The 27,301-nt window shown below is 39.1% G+C and overlaps 2 protein-coding genes across 12 annotated transcripts in view; both read right to left on the bottom strand.

Moving 5' to 3' along the window:
• flnba (filamin B a) overlaps positions 1–809 on the bottom strand; it is a 60,578-nt gene extending 59,769 nt beyond the window's left edge. For both annotated transcript variants that reach the window (XM_007575732.2, XM_007575733.2), the window contains exon 1: positions 352–809. In XM_007575732.2, coding sequence (XP_007575794.1) covers positions 352–643 — 292 coding nt within the window. In that variant the 5' untranslated portion in view covers positions 644–809. The remainder of the gene's footprint in view (positions 1–351) is intronic.
• Positions 810–7,467: 6,658 nt separating this feature from the next.
• slmapa (sarcolemma associated protein a) overlaps positions 7,468–27,301 on the bottom strand; it is a 56,087-nt gene continuing 36,253 nt past the window's right edge. For 3 of the 10 annotated variants that reach the window (XM_016662705.1, XM_016662708.1, XM_007575731.2), the window contains 15 exons: positions 24,976–25,015; positions 23,072–23,200; positions 20,925–20,987; positions 19,343–19,402; positions 18,539–18,613; positions 18,380–18,460; positions 17,960–18,019; positions 16,952–17,077; positions 16,808–16,882; positions 16,632–16,732; positions 15,542–15,746; positions 15,349–15,466; positions 14,109–14,280; positions 13,900–14,034; positions 8,756–8,851 (listed from right to left, as the gene is read on the bottom strand). In XM_016662705.1, the coding sequence (XP_016518191.1) occupies positions 8,756–8,851; positions 13,900–14,034; positions 14,109–14,280; positions 15,349–15,466; positions 15,542–15,746; positions 16,632–16,732; positions 16,808–16,882; positions 16,952–17,077; positions 17,960–18,019; positions 18,380–18,460; positions 18,539–18,613; positions 19,343–19,402; positions 20,925–20,987; positions 23,072–23,200; positions 24,976–25,015 (1,536 nt within the window). Of the gene's footprint in view, positions 8,852–12,034; positions 12,125–13,899; positions 14,035–14,108; positions 14,281–15,348; positions 15,467–15,541; positions 15,747–16,631; positions 16,733–16,807; positions 16,883–16,951; positions 17,078–17,959; positions 18,020–18,379; positions 18,461–18,538; positions 18,614–19,342; positions 19,403–20,924; positions 20,988–23,071; positions 23,201–24,975; positions 25,016–27,301 lie in introns of those variants that run through there. The other 7 variants (XM_007575728.2, XM_016662703.1, XM_007575729.2 and 4 more) reach the window with 7 other exon arrangements.

Here is a 27,301-nt window from a genome sequence, read left to right as displayed (position 1 = left end):
TTTTTGACATATGAATTACTGTTATTTTGGTCCTTAAAATATCAAAATGTTCACTAAGCTTTATATTTTGGCCCATTGTCTGATTATGTAATATTTTAATATTAAATTATCGATAATTGATCCGTTACTCAGTAAACTACTTGTGTAAACTTTTTAGCTAAGTAATGTTTTACTTGAGGAATTTCTTTACTTGAGTAAAAATAAGTTGAAGTAAAGCTACTTTTACAACCCAAACTCTGGTTAAACATGAGGAAAGTTAACTTCCAGCCCCTCCCTCCTCTCCGGCTCTCCAGCCACCGGGGCTCCGCCAGCTTCCACCCCGCCCAGGCCGCTCCGTTCTCGGTCACTCACCGATGGAGACCAGCTTGATGTTCTCCCGCTCCAGGAACTCCAGCGCAACCGACACGTTCTCCAGCTTCATCTGCCTGAAGTTGGGCCTCGGGTGGTACTTTCGGTACATTTTCTTCTGGCTCAGGACCTCCAGCAGGGCGATGAGCCGCAGGCCGTCCCCCAGGTCCAGCTGCAGGTCCACGATCCGCTTGTTGACGCACTTCAGGTGCTCGTTGATCCAGCGGGTGAAGGTGTTCTGCTGGATCTTCTTCCACGGAGCGTCCTCCGCCAGGTCCTTCTCTGTGGCCGGCATGTCGTTTTCTTCTTTCCCCCCGCCCGGTGGGTTCGGTTCTGGTTCTGGTTGTGGTTGAAGTGTGAGTGAAGCCGGAGGTGTTTCCTCGGAGCCGCCGCAACTTGGTTTGAAGTCTTTGCCTCAATTCGGCCAGACTATACGGCTGCTGCTGCTGCGTTCACTGCGGCTCGGAAATTACAACTTCCTCTGACTCACCCAGATTTCTGTTACTTCATGGACATGTCACTTTCTCAGTTTGACATTAGAATACACCTTATTATAATATTAAAACTAACACTGAATTGATTTTTAGCATTTTGCAAGAATGAATGAATCAATTCTTTTGCAACAAATATACTCTTTTATATTTGATGTTTTTCCTTAATTATTCAATTCAGTTAAAATAAAATTTTAAAATGGAAAATATATCGAAGTTGTAGATGTAAATGAACTAACACAAAAACAATACAATATAAAATGTGTATTGACATTTTAGTGTATAAAATTATAAATTCAAAATTGTCTTTGTAAACTTTGAAATGACTTTTGACTTAAGATTTAATTTCCCTTTAGGATTAATAAAGAATTTTTGATTTTTGAATTGCTCTAAAACAAGACATCTCATGTTTTATGTCAAAATTAACTTTGTAACTAACCTACACCACTATAACACACTTTTTAATTATTTCATAAAATTTCAAATGTGTCAAATTAAACATTTATATATAAAAGTGTTTGAGTGCCAACATCCACCTAGTTTGAAATGTATTTTTTGTTTTTGCTTCTTCCTATTTACTTTTGTGAGTANTCCTGGTGCAGCGCCGCCACAGGCGGAGAGGGAAACAGGTTGCCCAAACGGTTCGGTTCGTTTGACTCTTCAATCCACTGCATATTTGTTTTTTCAAAATCATGGTTAACTCTACTTTCCGATCTTAACTCCTCCCACGCCACTCCCAGTTCCTTCCTGCCGACTCACGCCTCTGGTTACAGAAGGAGGAGACCCTCCACGAACCGAGAGGAGGATGAATAAAGAGAAGATGGATGTTTGCTCCTAATCCTGCAGGGCAGGCTTGGACAAATCTGATCCGCCGAGGTTTTCTAAAGAATCACAGCGAGTGACGAGCCGAACACCTTCAAACAAACTGGAGCAGAAACCAGTGAAAACCAGTAACCAGTGATATGCCTCCTGTAGAAACGCTTCGACAGAAACGCACCGATCTGGACATTTCCAGGCCAATATCGATTCAGGTTTATCTGACCTGCTGACTCCTGCTTTCTGTCAAAGAGGAGAAAATGCTTGTTAGAGGAAAATAATCTGAATCCAGCAGAAAACCGTAAAACAAACAAACAAAAAAACCTGCGTCATGGTTGATGTTTTCAACCAGGGGGAGTTTATTAGTTTTTATTATGGCTGGGCAACAAATTGATTTCATCTATGAATTTCTTTTCAGCTTTTAGAGATGTACTTTTTGAGAAATCTGCATCTTTTCCCCCACCAAAGCACTCCTTGGGTTTCCACAATTCATAGCAATGTCAGCACCCACACGGCGGCCATCTTGTTTTACAGTTTCTATGTATTTGCACTTTAAATTCAGGTCAGTTCTACAATGGATTAATTAATTTATTTTAATTACAAGAATAAAAATCATAATATGAGAACAATAAAGTAGTAATATTAGAAATCCAGCACAAAAAATAAAAATTAAGACGAGGAATGTCGAGCATCTTGTGAAGTTATACTTTGGTATCAGTTTTAGAGGTAATATTTAATCTTTCAAAATACCAACATCGTCTGTAGCAGGACTTTGAAACAATTATGTTTATTTCAATCAGATTCTGATAACTATAAGCTTTTTTCATTTTATTTTCTCATTAATAAAAATTATCATAGCCTGACTTTAATATTCAACCATCCAACTCACAGAAGGGAAGATTAAAATAAGAGCCACTTAAATTTTTTAAAATGGCAGTAAATATTTTCAAAGAAAAGAAAGCGAGCAAAAAAAAATAAATTATATTTTAAGCCATGTTGCCCAGTTTAGTTTTGATGCTTTAAACAGAAAATTCAACATTTAGATCAAAGGTGGTGAATCGGGCCGGTTCCGATCGCCAACAGTTGATAGGTGCTACTCTAAAAATAAAGAAACAAAATGATTGCGGTTTCTCTCCCACAGAAACTTAATAACCCGTCAAGAAGAGCTGCTAAAATCAGCTACTTTCATCGATTGTCCACCTGAAAGTTCCTGCATTTCCTGAACTCAGCATGAATGAAAACCAAGACAGCAGGTGTGCTTCATCTGCTGCTCCTTAACTCCACCCAGTCCTGGATCTACCAGCAATCATTTCTAATTTAAGACCTTTGATGGATCTCACCTCGAAGCAGGAAGGGTTTATCACCATCAGGTCTTAAAAAGTCAATTAAATAAAATAAACAGCAGTTGAGAGGATAACACTGATGCATTGATGGAGTTTATGAGCTTTAATTAATGAGGAAACCACATTAAAATCTGCGTCAAGTAATTTAAAAAAGAGATGAAACATTTTTAACCAGTAATGGGAGAAACTAAAGCTAAAGGAACTAACAAAACTTAAATATTACAGTAAAATTATGCTAATTAACACTGAAGAGTTTGTTTTTCCTAAAAACTGAAGTTAAAACTGAGGTGAATAAAGTACCAAAAATTTACTCGCATAAGAGAAGCACCACTTCAACATATTTTTACTCCAGTAAAAGTAACAAGTCCAAGAAATTGCTAGAGTAAAAAAAAGTATTTAGTAAAAACTCTACTGAAGTACACAATTATAAAGTTGAGTGAAAGTTTTGATATTTAAAAGGACCAGAAATGACAACAAAAAAATAAATAAAAATAAAATCTGGCAAAAAAACAAAAAATTTCCAAATCAGTTTCTTTCATTGTAAAACTTCTGAAACTTTAATAAAAGCTGCAGCTGTGTGTCTGTGTCTGGTGAGTTTTTGGTTAAAACATGTTTGTTTTTCATTTAGTGGGTAGAAAATTCAAAAATTTACTCAAGTAAAAGAAGAAATACTTCATAATATAATTACTCAAGTAGATGTAGAGTTGAGTAATAACTAGTTACATCTTTTCGATTACATTTATTTGAGCAACTTTTGAAAAAAAAAATTTAGGAGCCTTTTTACTACACTACTTTTTACTTTAATGATTTTATTGAAGTATCTCTGTTCTCATTTGAGTAAATTTTCTGGATTTTCTACCCACTGAAGAAAAGAAAAAACAGGTTTTAACCAAAATCTCGCCAGACACAGAGACACACCTGCAGTTGTTAAAGTTTCCTAAGTTTTTTTTAATTATTATTCAAAGAAACCGATTTGGAAACATTTTCTTTTGCCTGATTTTGTTATTTTTTGACATATGAATTACTGTTATTTTGGTCCTTAAAATATCAAAATGTTCACTAAGCTTTATATTTTGGCCCATTGTCTGATTATGTAATATTTTAATATTAAATTATCGATAATTGATCCGTTACTCAGTAAACTACTTGTGTAAACTTTTTAGCTAAGTAATGTTTTACTTGAGGAATTTCTTTACTTGAGTAAAAATAAGTTGAAGTAAAGCTACTTTTACAACCCAAACTCTGGTTAAACATGAGGAAAGTTAACTTCCAGCCCCTCCCTCCTCTCCGGCTCTCCAGCCACCGGGGCTCCGCCAGCTTCCACCCCGCCCAGGCCGCTCCGTTCTCGGTCACTCACCGATGGAGACCAGCTTGATGTTCTCCCGCTCCAGGAACTCCAGCGCAACCGACACGTTCTCCAGCTTCATCTGCCTGAAGTTGGGCCTCGGGTGGTACTTTCGGTACATTTTCTTCTGGCTCAGGACCTCCAGCAGGGCGATGAGCCGCAGGCCGTCCCCCAGGTCCAGCTGCAGGTCCACGATCCGCTTGTTGACGCACTTCAGGTGCTCGTTGATCCAGCGGGTGAAGGTGTTCTGCTGGATCTTCTTCCACGGAGCGTCCTCCGCCAGGTCCTTCTCTGTGGCCGGCATGTCGTTTTCTTCTTTCCCCCCGCCCGGTGGGTTCGGTTCTGGTTCTGGTTGTGGTTGAAGTGTGAGTGAAGCCGGAGGTGTTTCCTCGGAGCCGCCGCAACTTGGTTTGAAGTCTTTGCCTCAATTCGGCCAGACTATACGGCTGCTGCTGCTGCGTTCACTGCGGCTCGGAAATTACAACTTCCTCTGACTCACCCAGATTTCTGTTACTTCATGGACATGTCACTTTCTCAGTTTGACATTAGAATACACCTTATTATAATATTAAAACTAACACTGAATTGATATTTAGCATTTTGCAAGAATGAATGAATCAATTCTTTTGCAACAAATATACTCTTTTATATTTGATGTTTTTCCTTAATTATTCAATTCAGTTAAAATAAAATTTTAAAATGGAAAATATATCGAAGTTGTAGATGTAAATGAACTAACACAAAAACAATACAATATAAAATGTGTATTGACATTTTAGTGTATAAAATTATAAATTCAAAATTGTCTTTGTAAACTTTGAAATGACTTTTGACTTAAGATTTAATTTCCCTTTAGGATTAATAAAGAATTTTTGATTTTTGAATTGCTCTAAAACAAGACATCTCATGTTTTATGTCAAAATTAACTTTGTAACTAACCTACACCACTATAACACACTTTTTAATTATTTCATAAAATTTCAAATGTGTCAAATTAAACATTTATATAAGTGTTTGAGTGCCAACATCCACCTAGTTTGAAATGTATTTTTTGTTTTTGCTTCTTCCTATTTACTTTTGTGAGTATATAATAGAGAATTGAGGAATATTATCAGCATAAAACATTTTAAGATGTGTTCTGATTGAAAATTTAATATGAAGCTTCATCACTGGAAAGGGGAAAAAAACAAAACAAAAAGTCCATAAAGGTAAATTTTGCTTCAGTTTAAAAGAAGAAAAACCCCAGACTGAGTCATTATCGACCATCAATCTGCCTGGTTTCCTGTTTCTGCTGTTTCAGGCCCAGCAGATCAATAAAGTTTGATCTGATCGGCTTCGATCGATTCAGAACCAGATGAAGGTTCTGCCTCCTCATCACATTCAGTTAAATCAGCACTTCTGAGACAAATTAAAGTCAAAATGGAGTTTATACTGAAACCCCAGGAAGGGAAAACAGCAGAGAGAAAGAAAAGTTTGATTTTATTAATAAATATAAGCTTGATCATATTAATAAAAAAGAGGGAGCTGTTTATTTTTTAGAGAGTTTGATTTTTATAAGAAAGAGAACAATTTGGTTTATCAAAAATATAATAAAAATGTTTTAAGAAAAAAATTGGGAACCGTTTGATTTTAAGAAAAGAGGACAGCTTGGTTTTATTAAAAAGGTTTTTTTTTTCTTTTAATCAAAAAATAAAAATTAGTATTTAAAGAGAGGGAACTGTTTGACTTAAAAATATTTTTTTTTAAAAAGAGAAGTTTGATTTAGTTTGGTCTCAAGAGGATCAGTTTGACTTTATTAAGCTAAATGACAGAAAAGTTTGGTTTTATTAGGAAGAGAGAAAAGTTTGTTGTAAATAAAAAGAAGAGTTTGGTTTTATAAACCAGAACATGTTTTTATAGGGCTGACGTATTCCCTTTGTGCCGGCAGACGTAGGTTTATTGATGCGTCATCTCTAAATCCCGACATGTTTCAGCCGTCTCGTAAAGACGGATCCTCCTCCGGCTCCATGATTGATGCCGGATTGCCGTGCCGAGACGCCCGGGGAACAGGCGAGGACTCGGGTCTGGACCCGTCTCCTGTTCGGGTCTTCACCCGGTCCGCACTGTAAAAACTGAACGTCTCAGAGACTCTTTGTCCTTCGCTCATCAGTTTAAGAAACAGCCGAAGAAGAAAACAGAAACCCAAATTCACCAGGTTTCTGCCTTCAGATAAAACTTTTCCACAAAACAGAGAAACCTGTTAAATTCTTATTAATTTAAAAAACACATTAAAACTCACTGGTTGCTGCCTTACAGAAGGAGAAAGAAAACTTTGACTAAACCATTGTAGCTCCATGATTCATTTTTCAGGCGTTTTGTTGAAAATATGCTGCCATGTTTACCATTTAATTTAGGATATTTGTCCAAATATAGTAAATTATTTGGTACAATTCAATTATTGTGACTTGAAAGGGACATTTAGTCATCGTACTGCAAAAACGAGTTTCTAGAGCAAATATCTCCACAAAACTAACTTATGATTACATTTTCAGCAAGATAGAGGAGTTTGCTTTCAGCAAATAAATCTTCAATATTGATTAAATAGAAAAGGCAGATTATTACACTTAAAAATGTGTTATAACAGAAATAATCTACCAGTGGAACTAGTACGTTAAAAAAATTTAAGGAGTTATTTACTGAAAAGAAGCTTTATTAGATGGCTGAAAAGTTATCTGTAAGTTAGATGTAATAAGATATTTCATTAAAAATAGACAAACACTTGGTAAGAGTTGGAGTTTTTGCAGTGTAACTCATTTTATCCAGTAACAGTCAGTCTTACAGCAAATCACGAGAGGCCTCTGACTGAAGACAGTCTCAGTCTAACAGGTTTTAGTCCAAATCATGACTCTACCACTGCCGTGCTTCACAGTAGGTAAACAACCAAATATTTAATTTGGCCAATTATTCATTTAAAAATCATGCAAAGTGATTTTTTAGATTGCTGCTTTCGATGCACTTTGAAATCTGGACTTTGGTTTTGAGCTTCAACAGAAAAGTTAACCTTGTTTTTGGAAACATTTCCAGTGAAAACACTCGTCTCAGTAAGTAAGAAGTGATTAAAGAGGCTGCAGGCAGGTTTGGTGGGTCAGCTTTGCTACAACTTTAATCCAAAAACATTTCTCTGCATATATTCAATAACATTTCTCTACAACAGCTCTCACCTCTCATAACTCTAAACAATCTCAACAAAATAAGTCTAGTCGCACGTCATTCATCAACCTTTTATTTTACAATTCTCTCTGTAACTTTAGTGTTTTTTCTTCAAACATCAGGAATATTTGTTCGCTGTCTTTTATTATTATTTATTAATTATTATTTGAATCGACACGGAGACGAGACAGATTAACACGGACGATGACGAACGTTGCCCAACGTGTGAACCGACACCCACCCACAGAGCTCGTTACTGTTGAAGAATAAAAAACAAACGTTCAGAGGCCCGGGCGCTACGAGTCGGCGGCCATGTTTGCTGCTTGTGACGCGTCTGGTTGTGTTAAAAAAACGAAACCAGACGTTAAGATTTGGTCTCAAACTGTCATAAATACGTTTATTTCTCTAATCCGACTTGAAAGTTACATTTTCTCTAGAAAAATCATAGCAGGAAGCATTTTTTCAACGTTTTTGCTTTTGCTCAAATGTGACCAAAACTTTCTCGTTCTCTGATAAATTATGATCGTCATGAAGATTTTCTGCTTTATTTGCCGAAATGATGACATCACAGCCCGACTCTCAGCACCGACGGGCCTCTGGTGGTCAAAATGTGTTTTTCTCTGCACACAAACTGCGGTGTTTGTTAGTAACATCAGAGGCACTTAAACCCCCCCAATTCCTGCGCCCCCTAAAAACAAACTAAAAACCAAAACAGAAAAGTAAAAAATATTAATCTGAATTTCAACAATTTGGCTTCAAGTTTTAACCCCAAATTTCCCAGAAGAAGAACAAAAACGTGGCGCCTCGGTGTGAACGCTGTCCAGTGGATTGTATTCCAGGCTGGTAGTGTTAACTGCTGAAGGAAATAACCAAACGTGGAATCATCTGCTCCAAAAACAAGAAAACAAAAACAGGAAATCTCTTCTTTTTTTGGAGTAAATGATGCAGACTTTTGATATAAATATCTGTAAATGTTTCAATAGAGAAAAAAAAACTTGAGCTGGAAGGTTTCACCTTCGGCGCTTCGTCACCCAGAGAGACCCGACCAGAAGTCAGAGAATAAAAATGACAGAACTCCAAAAAAATAAACCAGGAAGTATCCGAGTCCTCTGCAGGAAACACGACCTCCACGTTCCCTCTACAATTATGTACAATCTTTCTTTCTTTCTTTTTTTTGTGTTTGTTTTTGCTTTTTTTACACAAAGCGTCGCCGCGGCGGCGTCTCAGGTGGCGCTGCTCTTGGACAGGTTGGGGTAAAGGACGGCTGCCGTCACGGCGACCATCACTGCGATGACCGGCATCCAGGGGCTCCAGCCGCTCTGTCAGGGGAAAAAAATAGAAAAACGGACCAAACCCGGTTAGTCAGCAGAACCGGACCCAACATGAACCAAAGAGAGCGTCAGAAAATCACCCTGAAGGGTGAAAGAAGAGATAAAAGTCAGTCCAAAAGATGATGTTTATTCTCTTTTTAAATTAAAAAACATCTTTTCAACGGGACCTGGAGCGGTACCGGGTCACAGTCCAGCTCATTTCACTCTGATTCAGGGGAGTCCAAACTTTCTATCCAAAAAAAACCAAAACACTAAAATCAAGCAAATAAAAATCATCCAGATTTTTGTAGCAAGAACCGAAAACAAAACTTAAAAAGGATTTTTGCACATTTGAGGTATAAAAGAAAATCTAGTTTCCAAATTCTTTTGGACTTGATTGAACACACTTATATTCAGGACTCAGAAGAAATGAGGGATACATCAGGGGTGTCCAAAGGGTGGCCCCTGGGCCAAGTTAGGCACCTGAAATGATTTGTTTTTGCCGTCAACCAGAAGTCAAGAATGGCAAAAAATTTGGCAGCGACTGATGACTCCAAAATTTCTTTTAAATTTACAGTTTTTATTTGATGGATTTTGAGGCCCTAAATGTTCCAGTTTGGACCCCGGTTCTGTAAACAGAACCACGTCTGTTCGGTGGCTGTGATTCTCACAGACGCAGTTTTTCTACTTGTGTTGATAAACAGCGAATCTGTTGGGAGTTTTTCTGTAGTTTGAGGCTAAACTGAAATAATTTCAGGACCTTGAAAAGCTGAAAAGGGGCTGGACTTTCTGTTCTCTGCTAGGCCTGTGGCAATAAATCAATTAATCACATGATAAACTAAAACAAACTCAATAATTTCCATTTGCCTGATTTCTCGTTTCTCTCCGTCTAATAAAAACTGGATGACAAAAGTCCTGATTCTGGTGCTTTGGTCTCAGCCAGCCCTTATCCTGAAGGTCACTGTTACAGAAACTCCATAGTTCAATCTTATTTATTTATTTTGGATAATTAAAATGTCTTCCAGTTCCAGCGTCAAACGTTCCTTAGACTTTAAAGATCTTTGCGAATGTGTTCTTGTCATTACATTACTTGGAAAATGGCTCCAAAACAACAAGATTTTGTTGTTTTTGCAATAATTTCTGGGACAATTTATCATCCAGCAAAACGTGTTATGGTGGCAGGCCTGTTTGAGCTGATTTAACGATCATTTAGAACCTAAATAATACTAAACATGTTCTCTCCTCCTGCTGACATGAGAACTGAAGCGAATAAAGCTGTCAGAAATAAAATGTCTCCATCAGCTGCAGGTATCTGCTGTCCCGGTTGGACCTGATCCACATCCTCGTTTCTTTTCCTGCGGGTTTGAACTCCTAAACACGCTGAATTTTCTCCATCTTCTCCTCCACATTTCTTTCATAAAAATCTGTCCGCGCCTCGGCACCGTCCAGGTCCAGCTCGTTTATCACAGATACCTGAACGCGGTTCAAGACCGAGTCAACCTTTCAATTCTCCTGTCATCTGTTCAAACGCACAACAGATGTGCAGCTGCTGAGAACAGGCAGTGCTCTGCAAACATTGTGACATGAAGGAAAGGCTTATTAATGAGATCTTCCCCTCAGATGGTTAAGAAGGAGGAGGAATGCAAATAAATTCAATCAAAACAACCTAAACGTTCAAAAAGGAAAACCATATTTATCACTTTTGGGACTGCAGGAGACAAAAAGAAGAAATAATTAAAGAACAGAAGCAGAAAAAGAGAAAGCTGCACCAAATAAAAACAAAAAGCAAACGATGGGAGTGAAAATGAATCTGCCAATGGCTGCAGGAAACAAAACCCAGTGAATCAGTTTGAGAGCAAAACGAAAAAACCTGCAAACAAACAGACAGGAGCAAACGGCATGCAGCAAACCAAAGAAAAGTGATTAATGAGCCGACAAATCCTGCAGAAAATAACAGGATGAAGGAGAGAGCCGTGGTGAACGAGGAGCTGTTAGTAATTTAAAGAGATACCAGGAATTTGGCCTCATCGTGTCTGGACTTTGACTGGACCATTAATAACCAGATTATCATCAATACAATAAAAAAACAGTTCAGTCTTAATCTGAAGGATGTTTCCTTTAGCAACGTTTCATGATTAAATTCACTAAAATCTGAGAAGATTCCACAATGAAATCATTTCTAACTCAGACTTTTATTTTGAAAAGTGTTACATACTCAGTTTATATTATGTAAAATGTGCCTTAATTTTAGTCATTTTATTGAGGTTAAAGTAGCTTTTACAGTGCGGTATCCCTTTAAATAAGCGGTCCATGTGTGCTGGGAGTCTGCTGCCCCCTGGAGGATCTTAGTGTGAATGACGGCCATGCGGTCAGAGCTGCTCACACCAGACGCTCCACACATGATGAAGATGAGGAAGAGGACAGTCAGTCCTCACAGGAAGTTCAGGAGGTGAAGTCAAAGTCCTGCTGATCTCTGCTCAGGGTTCGATTTTCCCAGCCGACTCAGTGACCCTGAAGTATACGTGTTTGCTAGGCTAGTTTACGCACGATACATCGATAAATTATCGCATCGGTCCGATAAACGACCAATGTTTATTTGTTGTATTAATAGGCACCATGTAATTTTCAGTGAAATAATAATTGTTGTTATATATGCACGTTTGTTATCATGCTGTCTCGGATTTGCTGAGGCTTTTCTCTCTTTCTGCAGGTGAAGGAGCTGAAATGAACTGTTGACTTGTTTCTGCCAAGCAACTTTCTCTTTGTCTCTGTCCATTAAATCTGAAATAAACACAAAGTAAATTCAAATAATGTAGTGCAGTAAATAGATTAAAGCATTTCATCAGATTAATCACACTGTGATTAATCACTATGCCCAAGTTTATAAGCCTAAAATATAAATTGGCAGTCGTGGTTCTGCAAAAGTATAAAAAAAAATAATAATTATTGGGGGAAAGAAGTCAGTTCTTTTTTTTTGGTGGCCCTAATCCTCTTCCATACGATGCTTTGTGGAGGAAAAAGTGATGATAAACATCTGATCATTGAAATGTTGCGATCGGATTGACCTGTGAGCTTGGACTGATCCCAGATCAGAACAATAACTTCACCTCAGCAGACTTTCCTTCCAGAGGTCACAGACAGACAGACGGACAGATGGAGGCAGCGGGACAGACTCATGTCATGTCGGTGTGTACCTTTCTACCACAACTGGCCGAAACACCAGTACAGCAGAGCCAGGACAAGGCCCATGAATATGGCTTGGACAGGCTGCAATATGGATGGCTAGAGGGAGGAAGGGAGGGATAAGAAGAAATCAGCCAGCAAATCAACCAAACAAAACAACATGGAGGATGGAGCAGCTGCAGCGGGGCAGGAGGGGCAAAAGAGGAGGGAGGGTGGAGGAGAGTCGGTTCATCCTACAGAGCTGCTGTTTACGATCCGAAACACCAGAGGAAATCAGCTGACATGAACAAATATAAACAAACTGGCTCTCGTTTTATTTAATTCTGCTGAAAGAACTTAAATTTAATCTAATTCTGGCCACATTATTTGACTTCAGGCATTTCCAGTGTCTGTTAAGGAGTTGAATTTATTAAAAATGTTTTTCATCCTCAGCAGAAGAAGAAACCTTTCTGCATACTAAGGTACACTGGCCATTTTTAAACAATTCAATTAATAATGATATGACAGTTTAACTTCCTTATTCATGCAAGACTAGTAAGAATTCAGCCGTCATTTATGTAAACCTAACATCTGAAATGTCACTTTCCTGTTTCTCAAAACAAAGAGCTGCATACTAAACCCGAACTAAAACGGTTTGTTACGTTGCCTTATGTTGTACATTTACCAGTTTTATCATGGCATTTTGCAGTAGTACTGTGATAAAAACTATTTATTACATTTAAGGTAACTGTACGACTGTGTGTCACAGCAATTAAAGCCCCAAAACACAAATAAACATTCCTATTTATAAAGTGCGATTTAAATCACTAAATTACACAAATTAACTGCATTTCCAAATTTATTGATCAGTATTTATTGATGCTTTCATTGAACAAGTAAAACTACAATCTATAGGAATTTATTGTCAAAACGAAAAATCTAAATTCTTATGACATGAAATGTATCACGATAAACGATACGATAAGTCCCCAAATATATCATTGATTAAATAATTTTTATAGTTTAGTTTCTTTGGCAACCCTACTTTAGAGCTCAGTGTTGCATAAAGACAGCGAGACGATAATCAGCTGGAAAGGAGGAAGAGGAACAGGAGGAGAAGAAGAAGCTGCTCCGCCTCACTGAATGAACTTTAGATCATAAAAACAATTCAACATGTTGCTCATAAATCAGCTCCGGAAAATAAAAACAACAAAACAAAGTGGTGAGCTGAAAGAGGGAGGAGGGATTTTATTTATTCTTGATGAAAATAAGCAGCTAAACAAAGTTTTAAACATTTCCTGACAGTTGGGTAGTAACTAGTCACACTTACCCGAGTAACTGTTTTGAAAAATAAAATTACATTTAGGAGTATTTCTACTACGCTGTACTTTTTACTTGAGTAATTTTATTAAAGTATTTCTACTCTTGAGTAAAATTTCTGGATTTTCTACCCACTGAATGAGAAGCATATTTTAACCATAAATCCACCGGACAGACACAGACCTGCAGGTTTTGTTAGTTTCATATTTTTACATTGAAAAAAATCTGATTTGGAAACTTTTTTTTTTTTTTGCCTGATTTTGTTACTTATATGAATTTTTGTCATTTTCATCCTTAAAATACTAAAATCTCCACTTAATTTTATATTTTGGTCTGTTGATGTAATTTAAAAAAATTAAATGATTGATAATTTGATCAGCACTCGAGTAAATTTTTTACCAAATACTTTTCTACTCTTACCTGAGTAATTTCTGGGACGGCTACGTTTTACTTTTACTTGAGTAAACATGTTGAAGTGGTTCTACTCTTACGTGAGAATATGTATTTGTATCGATCTGAGCTGGGAGTGAAAATCCTGCAACCGAACGGCTGATTTTATTTCTGTTTGGACTCACAGAGCTGGTCTTGTCCTGCAGCAGCTTCAGGCTGCTGCGGCACTGCTCCAGCTCCTGGTGGATGTTCAGCTTCTCCTGCTCCGTCTTCTCGTAGCGCCGCCGCAGGTCAAACAGCTGAGACTGAGTGTCTTCATACTGGAGAGAGAGAGCAGACCTGCGTCACTTCCTGTCTGCAAACCGCCGTGGCGAACGGCGGATCGGTGGCGAACCTCTTTCTGCAGGGTGTGTGTTCGGGCCTGGGCCTGGTCCAGCTGCGTCTTCAGCCTGCTGGCGTCTTCCAGGTGCTGGTTCTCCAGAGAACCCAGTTTGTCCTGCAGAACCTCTTTCCGCTTCTCCAGAGACTCCAGACTGTTGCTGAGGACCAGACTCTGCTCCCTGGTGCTGGAAACGACACGAAACGGCACATTCAGGTCCAGAACAGGAACACAAGAGACCCGGTAACCCACCATCAGAACCAGACATTAAAAGGCTGTAAGCATTTCATATCAGTTGATATCAATAACTATTGATCAGCTTTTGGTGTTCAACCCTGCCAAACTGGAGTTGTGACCTTTCCTGTTTGATCCACAGTTTTCACTCCACTAAGTTGTTTTTTAAGCAGTTATGAGGGAAAACCTTAAACTGCTGCTGCACCAGTTACTCAACATGCTGTTGCCAGGTAACCAAAGAGTGAGTGAGTTGCTAGGTAACCAAAGGTTAAGTGAGAGTTGATGGCACCGACCTAGCTTACCTGGCCGTGAGAGGTTGTATGGCTAAAGCCTTTCCTCTGCCTGCATCTCCCAGAATGCTTTGCGGTTTCTGGATCGGAGTTCAGTGAAATTATTGCATATTGGACGTATTGTGCAGAGGTAATTTAGAACCCCACACTGCAAAAACACAAAATCTTACCAAGTGTTTTTGGTTTAGTTTCTGGTGCAAATATCTTAAGATATGGAAAATAAGACAAAACTAAGTTACAAGTAACTTCTCAGCAAGATTTAAGAGCTTGTTTAGCATCAATAATTCCTTAAAAAAGTTCTAGCCTTAAGGGCAGATTATTTCACCTCTAAAAACATTTTTCATACAAGTGAAATAATCTGCAAGTGGAACTAGTATTTTTTCATCAATATTAAGGAATTACTGATTTAAAAAAAGCTCCTATCCTGCTGAAAAGTCACTTCAGAGTTAGTTTTGTCCCACATCAAATGTACTAAAGTACTGCGCTAGAAACTAAAGATTCTTGGTGATATTTAGTGTTTTTTAGTGAGGGACACAATGTGAGATGGGATTTTTTCCCTCAACTATCCTCATATTATTATTCAGAAACATCAGCTCTTTATTTTTTGCATATGAAATAAAAAGGCCAAATTTCAAAAAGTCACGACTGAATCATTGTTTTATTTCATCATTTTGTGCTTTAATAAGAGCGCAGCTCTTTCTACAGACGTTGACTGGACTTTGTGTTGGTACCTGCTGAGCTCCGCCTCCAGGTGCTGCAGTTTGTCCGTCAGGTCTCTCCGCTCAGCTCTCAGACCGTCACAGTCCTGCTGCAGAGATGCACAGCGCTGCTGCAAAGCTGCACACTCCTCTGGAAGAGAGAGCAGAGAACAGCCGTGAAGCTTTCCGCGGCGCAGCCGGATGTCGACGCGGACGCAGGCGCCACCTTGCAGCTGGCTGGCCGTGTTCTGCTGCTGCTGCTGCTGAGCAAAGGCCTCCTGCAGCCGGCTGATCTCCTCCTCGTACTTGGCCGCAGTGCTCCTCCAGTGCTCCAGCTCCGTGCGCACGCCGCCCAGGTCCGCCTGCAGGGCGGCGATCTCGCGCTCACGCTCGGCTGTGGCCGTTTCCATGGTGTGTCGTAGGACGATAATCTGAGCCGAAACAGAACCAGGGTGAGTGGATCGACCAAGATCCACCAAGGCAAATTCAAGACTGTTTAGACCTTCCTGGATGAAATTTAAGACCTCAATCCAACGTCGTCTGACCAACCGGCGATAAATTTACACCTAGCCCATTATAGACTATTGTTAAAAATTTTGCACATGTGCACAACGGTGGAGGATAAAAGGACGACTCTTTTGCATGCCGTTCGTAGCGGCGCTGCAGCGGCAGAACAACTCCGTTAGCTAAATGAAACCCGGACATGTTGGCATTAACTGAGTGCAGTTAAAGATCAACTCCAAATAATTTGTTTTTTTTCCCACTCTGTATCGGCTATGCTACAAAAGACTTGTCGCCATAGCAACTGAAACAATGCTGCTATATACAGTATATCAGGAATCAACCCCCAAAAAACACTCAAACATTTCTCACACAAAAACAGAAAATTCAGTCCATTACAGTTTTATGTATTTAGGCCTAATGTTTATTTTGCGATTATTAATAAGTGATCGCTGTGGTAGATTAGCTACTGCTGCTATTAGCTAATCTAGCAGTGTGGTGGTTGATTAGCTAATTTAAACACCTGCTCTACTGAGGATCTGTCAGAGTTATAGCTAGCATGGGCTTATTAGCAGCTAGTTAGCGGTAGCTGCAACCGCTTCGAGTCACAGAACGCAATGAAGACGTTCTCAAAGTTTTACATGACAATAAGGTCCTGTGAGAGATAAACAATTAATTCAGAATGTCGGAGATTACTTTGGAAGACAAATTTTTGACAAAAATAATGTTAGATGACAGGAAGCCATGCAGAGACTGACACATTTTGAAAGTTTTGTGTTGTGTGAACTCTTAGTTTTCAGGCGGTGCAGCGGTACCTCCTCCTGGGCGGAGTACAGATCCTCCCTGGTGCTGCAGATGGTGCTCTCCCTCTGCTCCCTCAGGGCCTCCATGTCGGCCTGCAGCTTCCCGAGCTGAGCTGCACCACACAGAGCCAGGGGACAGGTTAGACCCAGACCCGTCCGCCGCATGTTCTCCTAATGCGCGTACTCACTCTGCAGGTACTGGATCTGTTTGGTCGACTCCTCGGTCAGCTTGGAGTTACTCCTCCTCTCCTCCTCCAGCAGAGCTGCAGACACTCGACATTAAAGCACGAAGAGCCAGGAGACGGCCGTCTGACCAGTCAGAGGGAATCTACCTTGTAGTTCCAGACATTTCTGCTTCCCGGTGTTGGCCAGGTCCTGGGCTTCCAGAAGTTCCCTGTGGAGGTAGCTGATGACGTTCTCCGTGTCTCCAACGTCCAGACCGGCTCGGTTCAACTCCGCTAAAAACACAAACAAAACCGTTCAAAGCAACGCAACTAACAGTTTCATCGATTAATCACAATTAATCACTAAAGCACAACAGCAGACATGTAAAAAGCAACATTTCCATTAAAACATTGTCAGACTCAAATCTTCCACCACTCTCTGGACATTCTGGACATTTAAGTTTAAACCGCCAGCCGCTAGCCGGGTCCGTTTGGCTCTGCAGACAGCCGGAAATCTAAAACATTTCTGCAAATCAGTTGACTAAACTACAAGGTTATGTTCACTTTTCCTTCAGGCACTTTTCAAGCAATTTCAAAGTAAAAACTTTTCCAGAACTACATTGGAGATGAAAACAATTTAAACAAACTACAGAAAACATAATTTATTATCGTTATTAATAATGTCGTGTGACAGTTTTCTAGGCACAAGGTTAACTAAAATATAGCAAGAAATTATGTCTGAATTTCTTTATTTTAACTCCACAACGAGGAAAAAGATGCATCCTTATTTATTAGGTGTATGTAAGTGGGAGGTGAGGCAGTTTAGTTTATTACTAAACTGTGTTTGATCTCAAAGACTTTCAGGGACTTCATACAGAAATCAAGTACTTTACAAATCTGTCAGTTCTGCATAAACTAGAACCACAGCTGGAGTTAAAGCTGATCCAGGAGGCCTAAAAGGCAGCCAAACAACTTATAAATTTTTTAAAATCATCATCCATAACTCAAAAAAAAAAAAAATCTGGATGAGTCATTTGTTTGATGTGGAAAATCAAAAGGTACATTTAGGTGAAAAACGGTAATTAAATCACTATTTTTGTTTTATTTGTATTATTTAGAAAACTGAATAAAGTCTGAAAACTGTTTTCTTTTCTGCCCCAAACCTCCAAGCGTTACCTTTGAGGAGAGCGACTCTGTTCTGGGGTTCGTTCAGCTCCTGGTCGTTCATGTTGCCGTCTGAAACCAGCAAACAGGACATGAAGCCAAATAAAAACACTTTATGAGGTGCAATCAAAACGATTCACATCCAAAGCTCAGAGTTGCTCAGAGAGGCAGAAGCTTGGAAACCGCAGCTTAGAGGAGGAGCTGCACCTCGGAGGCGGAGCTAGGTCCAACCGGGCGTTCTGCTCAGCTGAATGGTTGCCATGGAGACTAAAGGATTTCTCAAACATGCATGAAAGAATCAAGGCAACACTCCGGGTTTGTTTTTGATGAGGGAATCACATTATAACATGATGGAGAGCTAAAAAACAAAAGTCAATGTGACATAATTCTGCCTCTTTAAAAATGAAATTCCTCTTCCTGATCTCTGCTGACCTGACGTGTCGTCGCTGCTCCGGTCTTTGCTGGGACTGAGCGTGTCGGACATGTCGGACTCTTTGGCATCCATCTGGTTGCCTGTTGGGAGCAGAACGTGAGCAGACTGAGCGCGCTCAGGTGACGTCGTTAAAGGTGGGTCGTGTCAGAGAGCTTCACCTTTGAGGCGGTCGGGGCTGGCCAGCAGGTCGTCTTCTGGCGCCTGGTTGTTCTGCAGGTGGGCGTCCATCACTTCTGCAAACACCCAGGAACAGGAAAATGCTCATTTACAGTTGGCGTCTTTGTTTTATCTTGAATCAGAACCAATACATGAATTTGTACAATAATATCACTTTATAATAAAATAATTACTCTGGGCTCTTTTAAAAAGTCTAGAATTTGTTACATTTATACCAGATTAAAATAATAGTCTTTTGTAAGCTTGAGCAATTAATCACATGATAAATTAAAATGAGTTTAATATTTTCCATTTTGATCCATTCTAATATTTTTTGAAGGGTAATTTTGCTTACAGAAACATCATTGTTCATTTTTGATTACGGTTTCAGCTGTGTGTGGCTCTTATTTCATTTTTATTCATTGCATTTGGTTGTTATTTTGGATACTTAAAAGTGTGGCGTGTTCCTTGCAAAATTAAAGTTTTATTGTCTTAAAGGGAGAACTTGCATCATCATGCCAATATCTTTATATGAGATGGAAATGGTATCAAAATAATTTTCTTCTTTATCACAATAATTTCTGTGACAATTTAGCAAAATTTGTCTTTTCTCTGGCATTCATGTTGCATGGTGGAACAGTAAAATAAAACCTTTGTTTTAAGACCACACCTTTGTTTAAAGTATGGCTAAATTAAAGTTTATTATATAAAACATTTGGTATGTTAGATCCTACAATATTTCTTTAAAAAAAAAACATAAAAAGGCCATTTCAGCCTTATTTCTAACGAAGCAGGTTGACTCCTACCATCAAAGTTGGCCAGTTTGTGAATCGAAGAGCAGACGTTCTCCTTCAGCTGCTTGACGGCTGCAGAAAAAACAGAACAGAAATAAAACAAGTTTGTTGACAAGACTAAAAATATACAAAGAATTAGAAGTATTATTTTATCTTCATGCAGAAATTCTATCAAATTGCAGCATCAGTAGTTCATTAGTAGAGGAATTAACTCTGAATTCATCGGGGTGAAAACCTCAAAGGTTTGATCAGGAAGTGAGGCACTTAGATCCTGAAGGAGCAAAGATGTACAGTCAAGCTAACCGCTTTCAGCAGAAACAATTGTTGGCTTGGTTTCTATGGCAACACCTCCCACTGTGTTTATGTTATCGCTCAGAGAGGTCAGACGCCGACATCATTTTACTGAGGAGCAAACCGATTGGCTCACGAGTCACTGCCGATCTGTAGTTGTTGTTTTCTTGCGTTAGCGATGATTAGCTCCATCACTTCGCATCAAAAACAAACAGAAAAACTGAAGCTAAAACGCCACCAACGTTTTCTGGATCATCAACAACTTCCGATGTCCCCGACTCCAACGTCTCTCTGCCCAGATTTCAAACCATTCAGAGATTTCAACAGGAGCGGTAAAAACAAATGAGGTGGATTAGCAGAGCTGATGGTGTCATCCAGGAAAACGTCTTTGTGAAATATCGTCGCTGCCGCCTGGAAATGGAGCCGTTAGCATGTCAAGACGTCATGAGACCGTCATACAGCAGCAGTCTTCAGTCAGAGGCCTTTTCAGACAAGTTGCAAGCCTGACTGCTACTGGAGATTCTTCCTGCCCACAGCTTCACCATCCACAACGACTCTCTGAAGATACTTAACTGATTATGACAACATTTAGTTTCCTTTTGGGATACACCCAACTGCTAATGGCAAGTAAAAATTCCCTACAGGAAGTGGCGATTGCAACTATTAATACAAATTCACTCATTTCAATTTCCTTACAGAAACTGAACCTGGTGAAGGCAAAACTGCCGCTGGAGGAGTTCTGGGTAGAACAGATTTACAGACAGAGGTTTTTCTTTTTAACTTGAATGCAAAGGGTTTATATTTTTTGTACAGTTTCAGATCAATCCTCTCTGTGTTGATTGACTGTGTTGATCTTTCCACAAATTATCTTTTTTTTGAGTCTGCATCCTCCAGTTAATGATTAATCAATTACTAAATTAGTTGATTATTTCAATAATCAATTAATCACGATTAATCAAAAACTTATTCTACAATCTATTAAATGAAGGGTTAAGACAGTTGTCATGGCAACAAAGTGTGCCTAATACAGTGGCAAGAACAGAACAACAGTCAAAGATAAAATGGAACAAAGATGCGTTTCTTTGCTAAAAATGAACTTCAAACTATTGGTTGAAGTCAGAGAATAAAGAAATTGAGATATATAGTTTAGGTCGCATGTTCTAATGTTTTCACTGACTAACTCCTGACTTTGGTGGACAAAGATTTTTCCCCCCCAGCTTGTTAATGTAATTTCCTGACAGGCCTGCAGGGGGCAGCAGCGTGGACATGGATGAGGACAGCAGGAAAGCATGGTGGTACTCACGCGGACACTCAATCAACTGTGGGATTCTAGTCGAGTCTTCTCCACTGTTGACATGACAGTTGTCTGACGGAAACAAGAAGAACCGACTTAACTTCGACCACTTCCACTTTGGTCTCAGAGTTTTGATTCTGCTCATCACACCCAGAAACACAAATATTTCATCTGGAGGAGAACTGATTGCTGTCATCAGCGTGGGAAAGTCAGAATACAAATCCCGCCATCTTGCTCTGGTTATGCCTCATTGTAAAATTTGATTTTCTAGTTTAAATGAGCAGAATCAAAAGCAGCTGTAGAGCTGAATGGGTTCCTAAAACCCAACGCTACACTGATTAGGAAGAGTCGCAGAGAGGACTCAGCGACAGAAAGAAAAAACAAAGATTCAAGCGGTTAAAGTATGGCAGAGCTGACGCATAAAGCTGACAGACAACAAAACAAAAGACAGAAAGACGACCGCCAGACAGGACAGAAATCAAAGCCAGAAAGAGCTGAAGTAAAACCGTCTTTTCCCAACTGTGACCTCATCAGGATGCAAACAAGGAACAACCGGGTCCGACATCATGACCACAAAGCTAACAGATCCAACACAGCTACCCTGAGGCATTATGGGAGAATCCGACTATGGAGCTTTTTTATGTCCAAATCACTATTCAAATATGAAAAACAGAAGATTTAAGGTAGCAAACGTTGAGGCTGGAGTTTTACAAGACAAACAGGCTCAATCCAAAGCTTGTAAAAGTATTCACACCTCCGAAACTTTTCCACCACAAATCTCAGTGAATTCTGTTGGGATTTTAACTGAGAGCTTTTTGCAGCCTCTACCTGCATTTACCTCCTGGTCTCAGCTGGAGCTAACGATTCTTAAAGTAATCTATTATTCTGATGATTAATTGGATGAAAAGATTGGCACGTCTGCAGATTTTATATTTAACCACCTAAGCCTTTTTTATACATTAGAAATACATTAGAAGATCTAAATAAACAAATAATTTGATTCCTTTAAGAAAAGCACAATGTTACTGACGTTACAGGAGAATAAAGTTTTACTTGCACACATACAAAAAAAACATCCCCACAGGATGCTGCTGCCACCGTCATGTTTCAAAGAGTGGATGAAGTATTCAGGGTCATTAGCAATTTTAGAGTTTTGTTTGTTGGCTAGAAATTTAAATTTGGATGCAGAGAAAGTTCTTCTGGTGATAAAATGGATTTCTACTGGCTTTATTCCCACCAGAGATGCCTGATATATTGGCTTATTCATCGGTTTTGGTTAATGTTAGTCGTTTTTTAACAAAACATCTACATTTATTTTTTGCAAGTAAATTGTCTGCCCTGGCTTGTAAAGGTGTCATCTTTGTGTTTCTGAGGCAATTCTGACATTTTGATGCAAATCTGTTTAATTCTGTGATATTTTTGCCCAAACTGTCTCAGCGCTGCCCTTTTAGGGTTGAATGATGTCTGGTGCAGTTGAATTTTGTTGCTAACCACAGTACATCTTTACATCCATCAGCCTCTGATTTGGGTTTAAACCCTCAGACGCACAGCGCCAGTGGAAAGTCAGGAGCTGGATGAGTGAGAAAGCGTTTATCGATGGCGCTTTTTGGCTTTGTATTTCTGATTAATTTGCAATGTGAACAAGTAGAGGAACGGGTCTCCTTTCTGCAAGACGACTGTGACACTGACTACAATGCTTAGGAAGCAGGAGGGTCAGACTCTGCAGAGCAAAGTAAAGAGGGTCTGAACATTAAACCATGTTGAGCTTTTGTGCTACTTTTGAGTTGTTTTATCACCTAAAATCACAATAAAACCCTCTGAGGTTTGTAGTTCAAGAGGTTGTGAATACTTTCACAAGTCACTGTGTGCGTGTGTTAAAGAGAAACTAAATATTCGGTTGTGAGAATGTTAATAGTTTCAAGCGATTGAGAACAGAAGGCAGAAGTGGAAGAAACAAACAAAAGGCAGAAGAAACGAATGAAGTGGTGAATTCATTTTATGCTACAAGTAAAGCTGTAATGCTACAAGTAAAGTAATTATAGGTGTATCAATCAGACATTGGTCACCATATTGGCTTATTCGTTTATGTTTTACTTCTGAGAGCTGTTAAAGTCTCAATCAAAACAGACGTTTTGTTATTATGATAATTAATCTACCATCGTTCTCTCCATCTTCACCAACTGCACCATCATCGGTGTCTGTTTCCGCCTCGTCTTCGTCCCGTTTCGTAGGCTGCAGGCTCTGTTTGTCTCCCACAGGCTCCTCTACCGATCCGGGGCAGACATCTGTCATGTGACCAGATCAGATATATAGACCGTTTTGTCCAAGGTTTACCAGCCACACACATGCACAGAGAACAATTTAAAAATCAGGACAGGCTCCTTCAGCAGAGTGGCTACTGTGTGCAAAGTGTGCAGTGAGGCAAGTCACCTGCAGGGCTCACAGGACAGTGTCGTCATTCAATCACCAGAAGTCAATCAGTGACCGAAAGCTTCTTTTAACCCACAGGAAGGAAAAACAAAGCCGTGGACAGTTTGGAAACCGTAGGGAAAAACCAACAACCCAGATTATTCAAGAAGCTCAGTTTGGATCCGACAGAGTGCCAACATGCCCCCTGAGACAAGCTACCTCAGAAACAAAACACCCAGCAGTTACTTGCATCATCACAAATCAGATTCACAGCCTCCTGTCGTGATCCACGAGGATTACAGCACCGGCTGCTGCACAACAAACTTCCTCAAATCCTCTAATCTCAGACCTTTTAAAGGAAAACTAAATTTAATCTCTTAGGAGAGGGATTCTCAGATTATTAACTGAATTAATGACGAAAGCCTGGCGACTTTCACATCTATGGAAAAAGTGTTTGCAAAAAGGCAAAAAAAAAAAAAAAAGGTTTTTTTGCCTTTTTGCAAACACTTTTTGCTGGACAATAATAATCTATATAAACAAACTATTTCTGCTGTTTTTTTACAAAGTCAGATTTCTGTAGAAAAGGGATCAATAAATCTTGACAGATCTGGAACAAAAAGGATCTCTCTTGTTTTCTGTCTTAAAGACAAGAAAAACTGGAAAAAATGCCTGAAACTCTTAAGCTTGGCAGTTTTCTATTAACTTTGACTTGATATCTTTTGTGTATTTTCAGCAACAAAAACATTGATTCTTGTTTCAAAAGCATTTTCTCAACAGAAGAATAATAGTTGGTGGTGTAACTTACATTTGCACTAGTTTTCAAAGGTCCTCCATAAATAAAAATATAATCCAGATCAGCCATCTGGGCTGATAAACCAGTTTTGTGGAAATGTGATCCAGTGGCCGGACTGGAATCAGTCCAAGGGCTGCAAATGGCCCCGGGACCGCACTTTGGACACCCAGTGGAAGGTTATTTTGGAACCATTCAAAAATGTGCCGTTAATTAAATGCATTTTATGAGGGTGTATATGAAGGGTTTACCAAAATATGGCGATGTTTTCTTTCCTATTTTTCAAACTTTGCGGTTGAGTTAATTTATCATTTCATCTCCCAGAGCCAGGCAGGTTTGGAGATATTTGTTTCCTTTAATGATGAAAATCATTTGAAAACAGCTTTTTAAAATAACGAAATATTACTGTCTGATATTAAAATTTGTTTTAGGATTTTAAAAAAGTTAAAAATGAACAAAAATGAACAAAAATGAAGCAAATGTTTAATTGGAGCACTGTGAGAAGCTAACCTTTCTGCCTTAAGAACCAGGAAGTTAACATAAGATAATATTTTTTAATTGAAACTGCTAGAAACGCTTCATCTGAACACATTCAACGTTTTACAACCTGAAGTCGAAACAACTCAACATGTCAGCCCCCAACAGACCAGAGGACGCACGAAGCTTGAACCCAAATGAACACAATGAAAACAGAAGAAAAGCCAGATTTCCACCACAGCAGACAGATGAACAGAGCAACAGAAAAGAAAAACAAGTCATGCAGGAAGCCGCCATGCATCATTAGTGCAGGATGAAGAAGAGAAGCAGACGGACGGTGAAGAAGAGAGGACACGTTGTCCCCAGAGCCAGACGGAGACTCACCAATACTGTTGCTTTTCTCCTGCAGCTGTTCTAACCGCACTGCAAACAACAACAACAGCAGCAGCAGAGAAAAGAGTTGAGCAACAGAACCTCACAGCGCTGCTGCTGGTGGATTTAAAGTTTAATGAAAGTCTTTGTTTGACATCAGAGCATTTAGTTCCTTTATGGAGAGAAACGCGTCAGATTTCACATGAAAGACTCGATTAAAAACAAACGTAATAGTTACAGCTTTAATTCACAGTAAGAGTCAACCAAATGAGTCTGAAATAAGTATTCACACCCCTCTTCCATAATAAAACCACAAAATATTTCATGTTACACCCTGACACCAAGTGGGATCTAAAAGCAAAATATTTCCCAGGATGAAAATTAATTTAATAAATATATGAATTATTAAACTATGTAAATAAAATGATGAAATAAATAAAAACAGAAAATAAACTATAAATTAAACTAAAATAGGTACAAATATAAAATAAATATAAAATAAATAAAAACCAAAACACATAAAAATATAAAATAAATAAAACAAAAATAATAAAAAAAAAATAAAATAAAATAGACAAAAAAAAAATATATGTGTAAAATAAATAAATGGAGTTATTGCTTTGCAGAACCAAATTTTGCTGCAGTCCCAGCCAGTGTTGTAGTACTCAAGGTCGGTCTTGGTCTCGAGACCATTTTTTGATGGTCTCAGTCTCGTCTCGGATTCGACCACATTTGGTCTCGGTCTTGTCTCGGGCGCTGAGGACTCGGCATTTTATTTCAAGACCAGTCAAGACCGCAACTGTGAAAATATCACTAAACGTACAGCATACTGTCCAGTTTATTTGTTAACATCTTTGTTTTCGGTGGATGCAAAACGCACCGATTAAAATCCAAGCAATTACCTGTTTCTATTACTCCCCTCCCCACCTTTCACTCGCACGCAGAGCTCCAAGACATGCGCAGTGGTTTCCTCTGAGCGGCAGAAGGTATCCATCTAATTGCCAGTAATAGAATAGCGCTGCATAAATCATAAAAAATCCTATGGCTACAGCTAACTCAGCAGCGCTTCGCTTTCACAGACGGTGGGGACAACGTCTAACTTTTTTCGTCACTTAGAAAAGAAGCTTAAAGAAAGGTAAGCTCCGTTGACGTGAAGTTAGCAAAGCTAGCTGTACAGAGACACATAAGTATTTGTGATGAAAAAAAGTTCTCACTCACTGCACTTAATTATTGTGCAGAGGTGTTGACTGACTTGTCGCAGATATGGGACAACGCTGTGTCCAAAAGTGCAATATAGTGATGTGGCATTCAGGAACAGTTCGATTCTTCTGAACGGCTCTTTACTTAGAAAATAGGACTGGAGTGTCACTGAGAGCCGTTCTTTGTTGTTGTAATGCTCTGCGTACACTGCAGTAGCTATCATTATTTTATGTAATTATGTACATTGATATTTTTTTAATTAAATAAATAAAACACAAGAACGAAAGAGCAGCCAGAGCATGCACATTGCTCTATGATTGTTTTTGTTCAAAGTGGCAGCTGTAATGTGTGCCATGGTGTCAGACTACCTGGCTTCATGTAGCTGGAGAGAGGGTGAGAACAGTCACGGTGAGCGCCTTGTGCTTGGTTACTTCTTGCTTGTTGCTCCTTGGTCAGTGTTCATAGTTGATCGTTATTTCCCGTCAGGGCATTGCCTCAATTGCTATGTTTAATGGTGCAGATAGTGATGGTTTCTGACATGAGCAATATGGGCAAACACTCAGGGTGTTATCTTTTTAGGGAAAACACCCACCACGGATTGTAGCACAGAGATGGAAGCAAGCCAGAACAAAGTTTGTTCCGCTTTTGGTAAAATTTATTAAATGTTTAATATCTAGGTGTTTTTATGGGAATATTGATCTTTGAGATCAATTTGAGAGGCAATTTTGATCATATTTCACCATTTTATTGTGTCCTGTAGGGCGGGGCGCTGGTCTTGGTCTTGACTCGGTCTCGACTTCCCTCAGTCTTGGTCTCAACTTGATCTCGGACCCTAAAAGTCTTGGTCTTGTCTCGGTCTCGATACGCTCTGGTCTTGGTCTTGGGTTAGGTGGTCTTGACCACAACCCTGGTCCTAGCTTTAAGGAATGAATCTTTTGGGATAAATCTCTAAAGGTTTGTACATTTATCATGTTTTCTACTGTCTGCTTTATAATCTCAATTTTAAAGCATTTGTGTTAGATTCTTCTATACAAGCACAATCCTATAAAAAAAATATGATCAACACCGTGAGTGTGAATACAGATGCTTTAATTATTGTGCATATTTAAGAACCAACTACTGCTTTAAGTGAATATAT

This window comes from Poecilia formosa, unplaced genomic scaffold (genome assembly GCF_000485575.1).
Source record: "Poecilia formosa unplaced genomic scaffold, Poecilia_formosa-5.1.2 Scaffold387, whole genome shotgun sequence".
NCBI lineage: Eukaryota > Metazoa > Chordata > Actinopteri > Cyprinodontiformes > Poeciliidae > Poecilia > Poecilia formosa.
The sequence above is the reverse complement of the archived record's forward strand: the minus strand, read 5'-3'. Positions and strand labels throughout refer to the sequence as shown.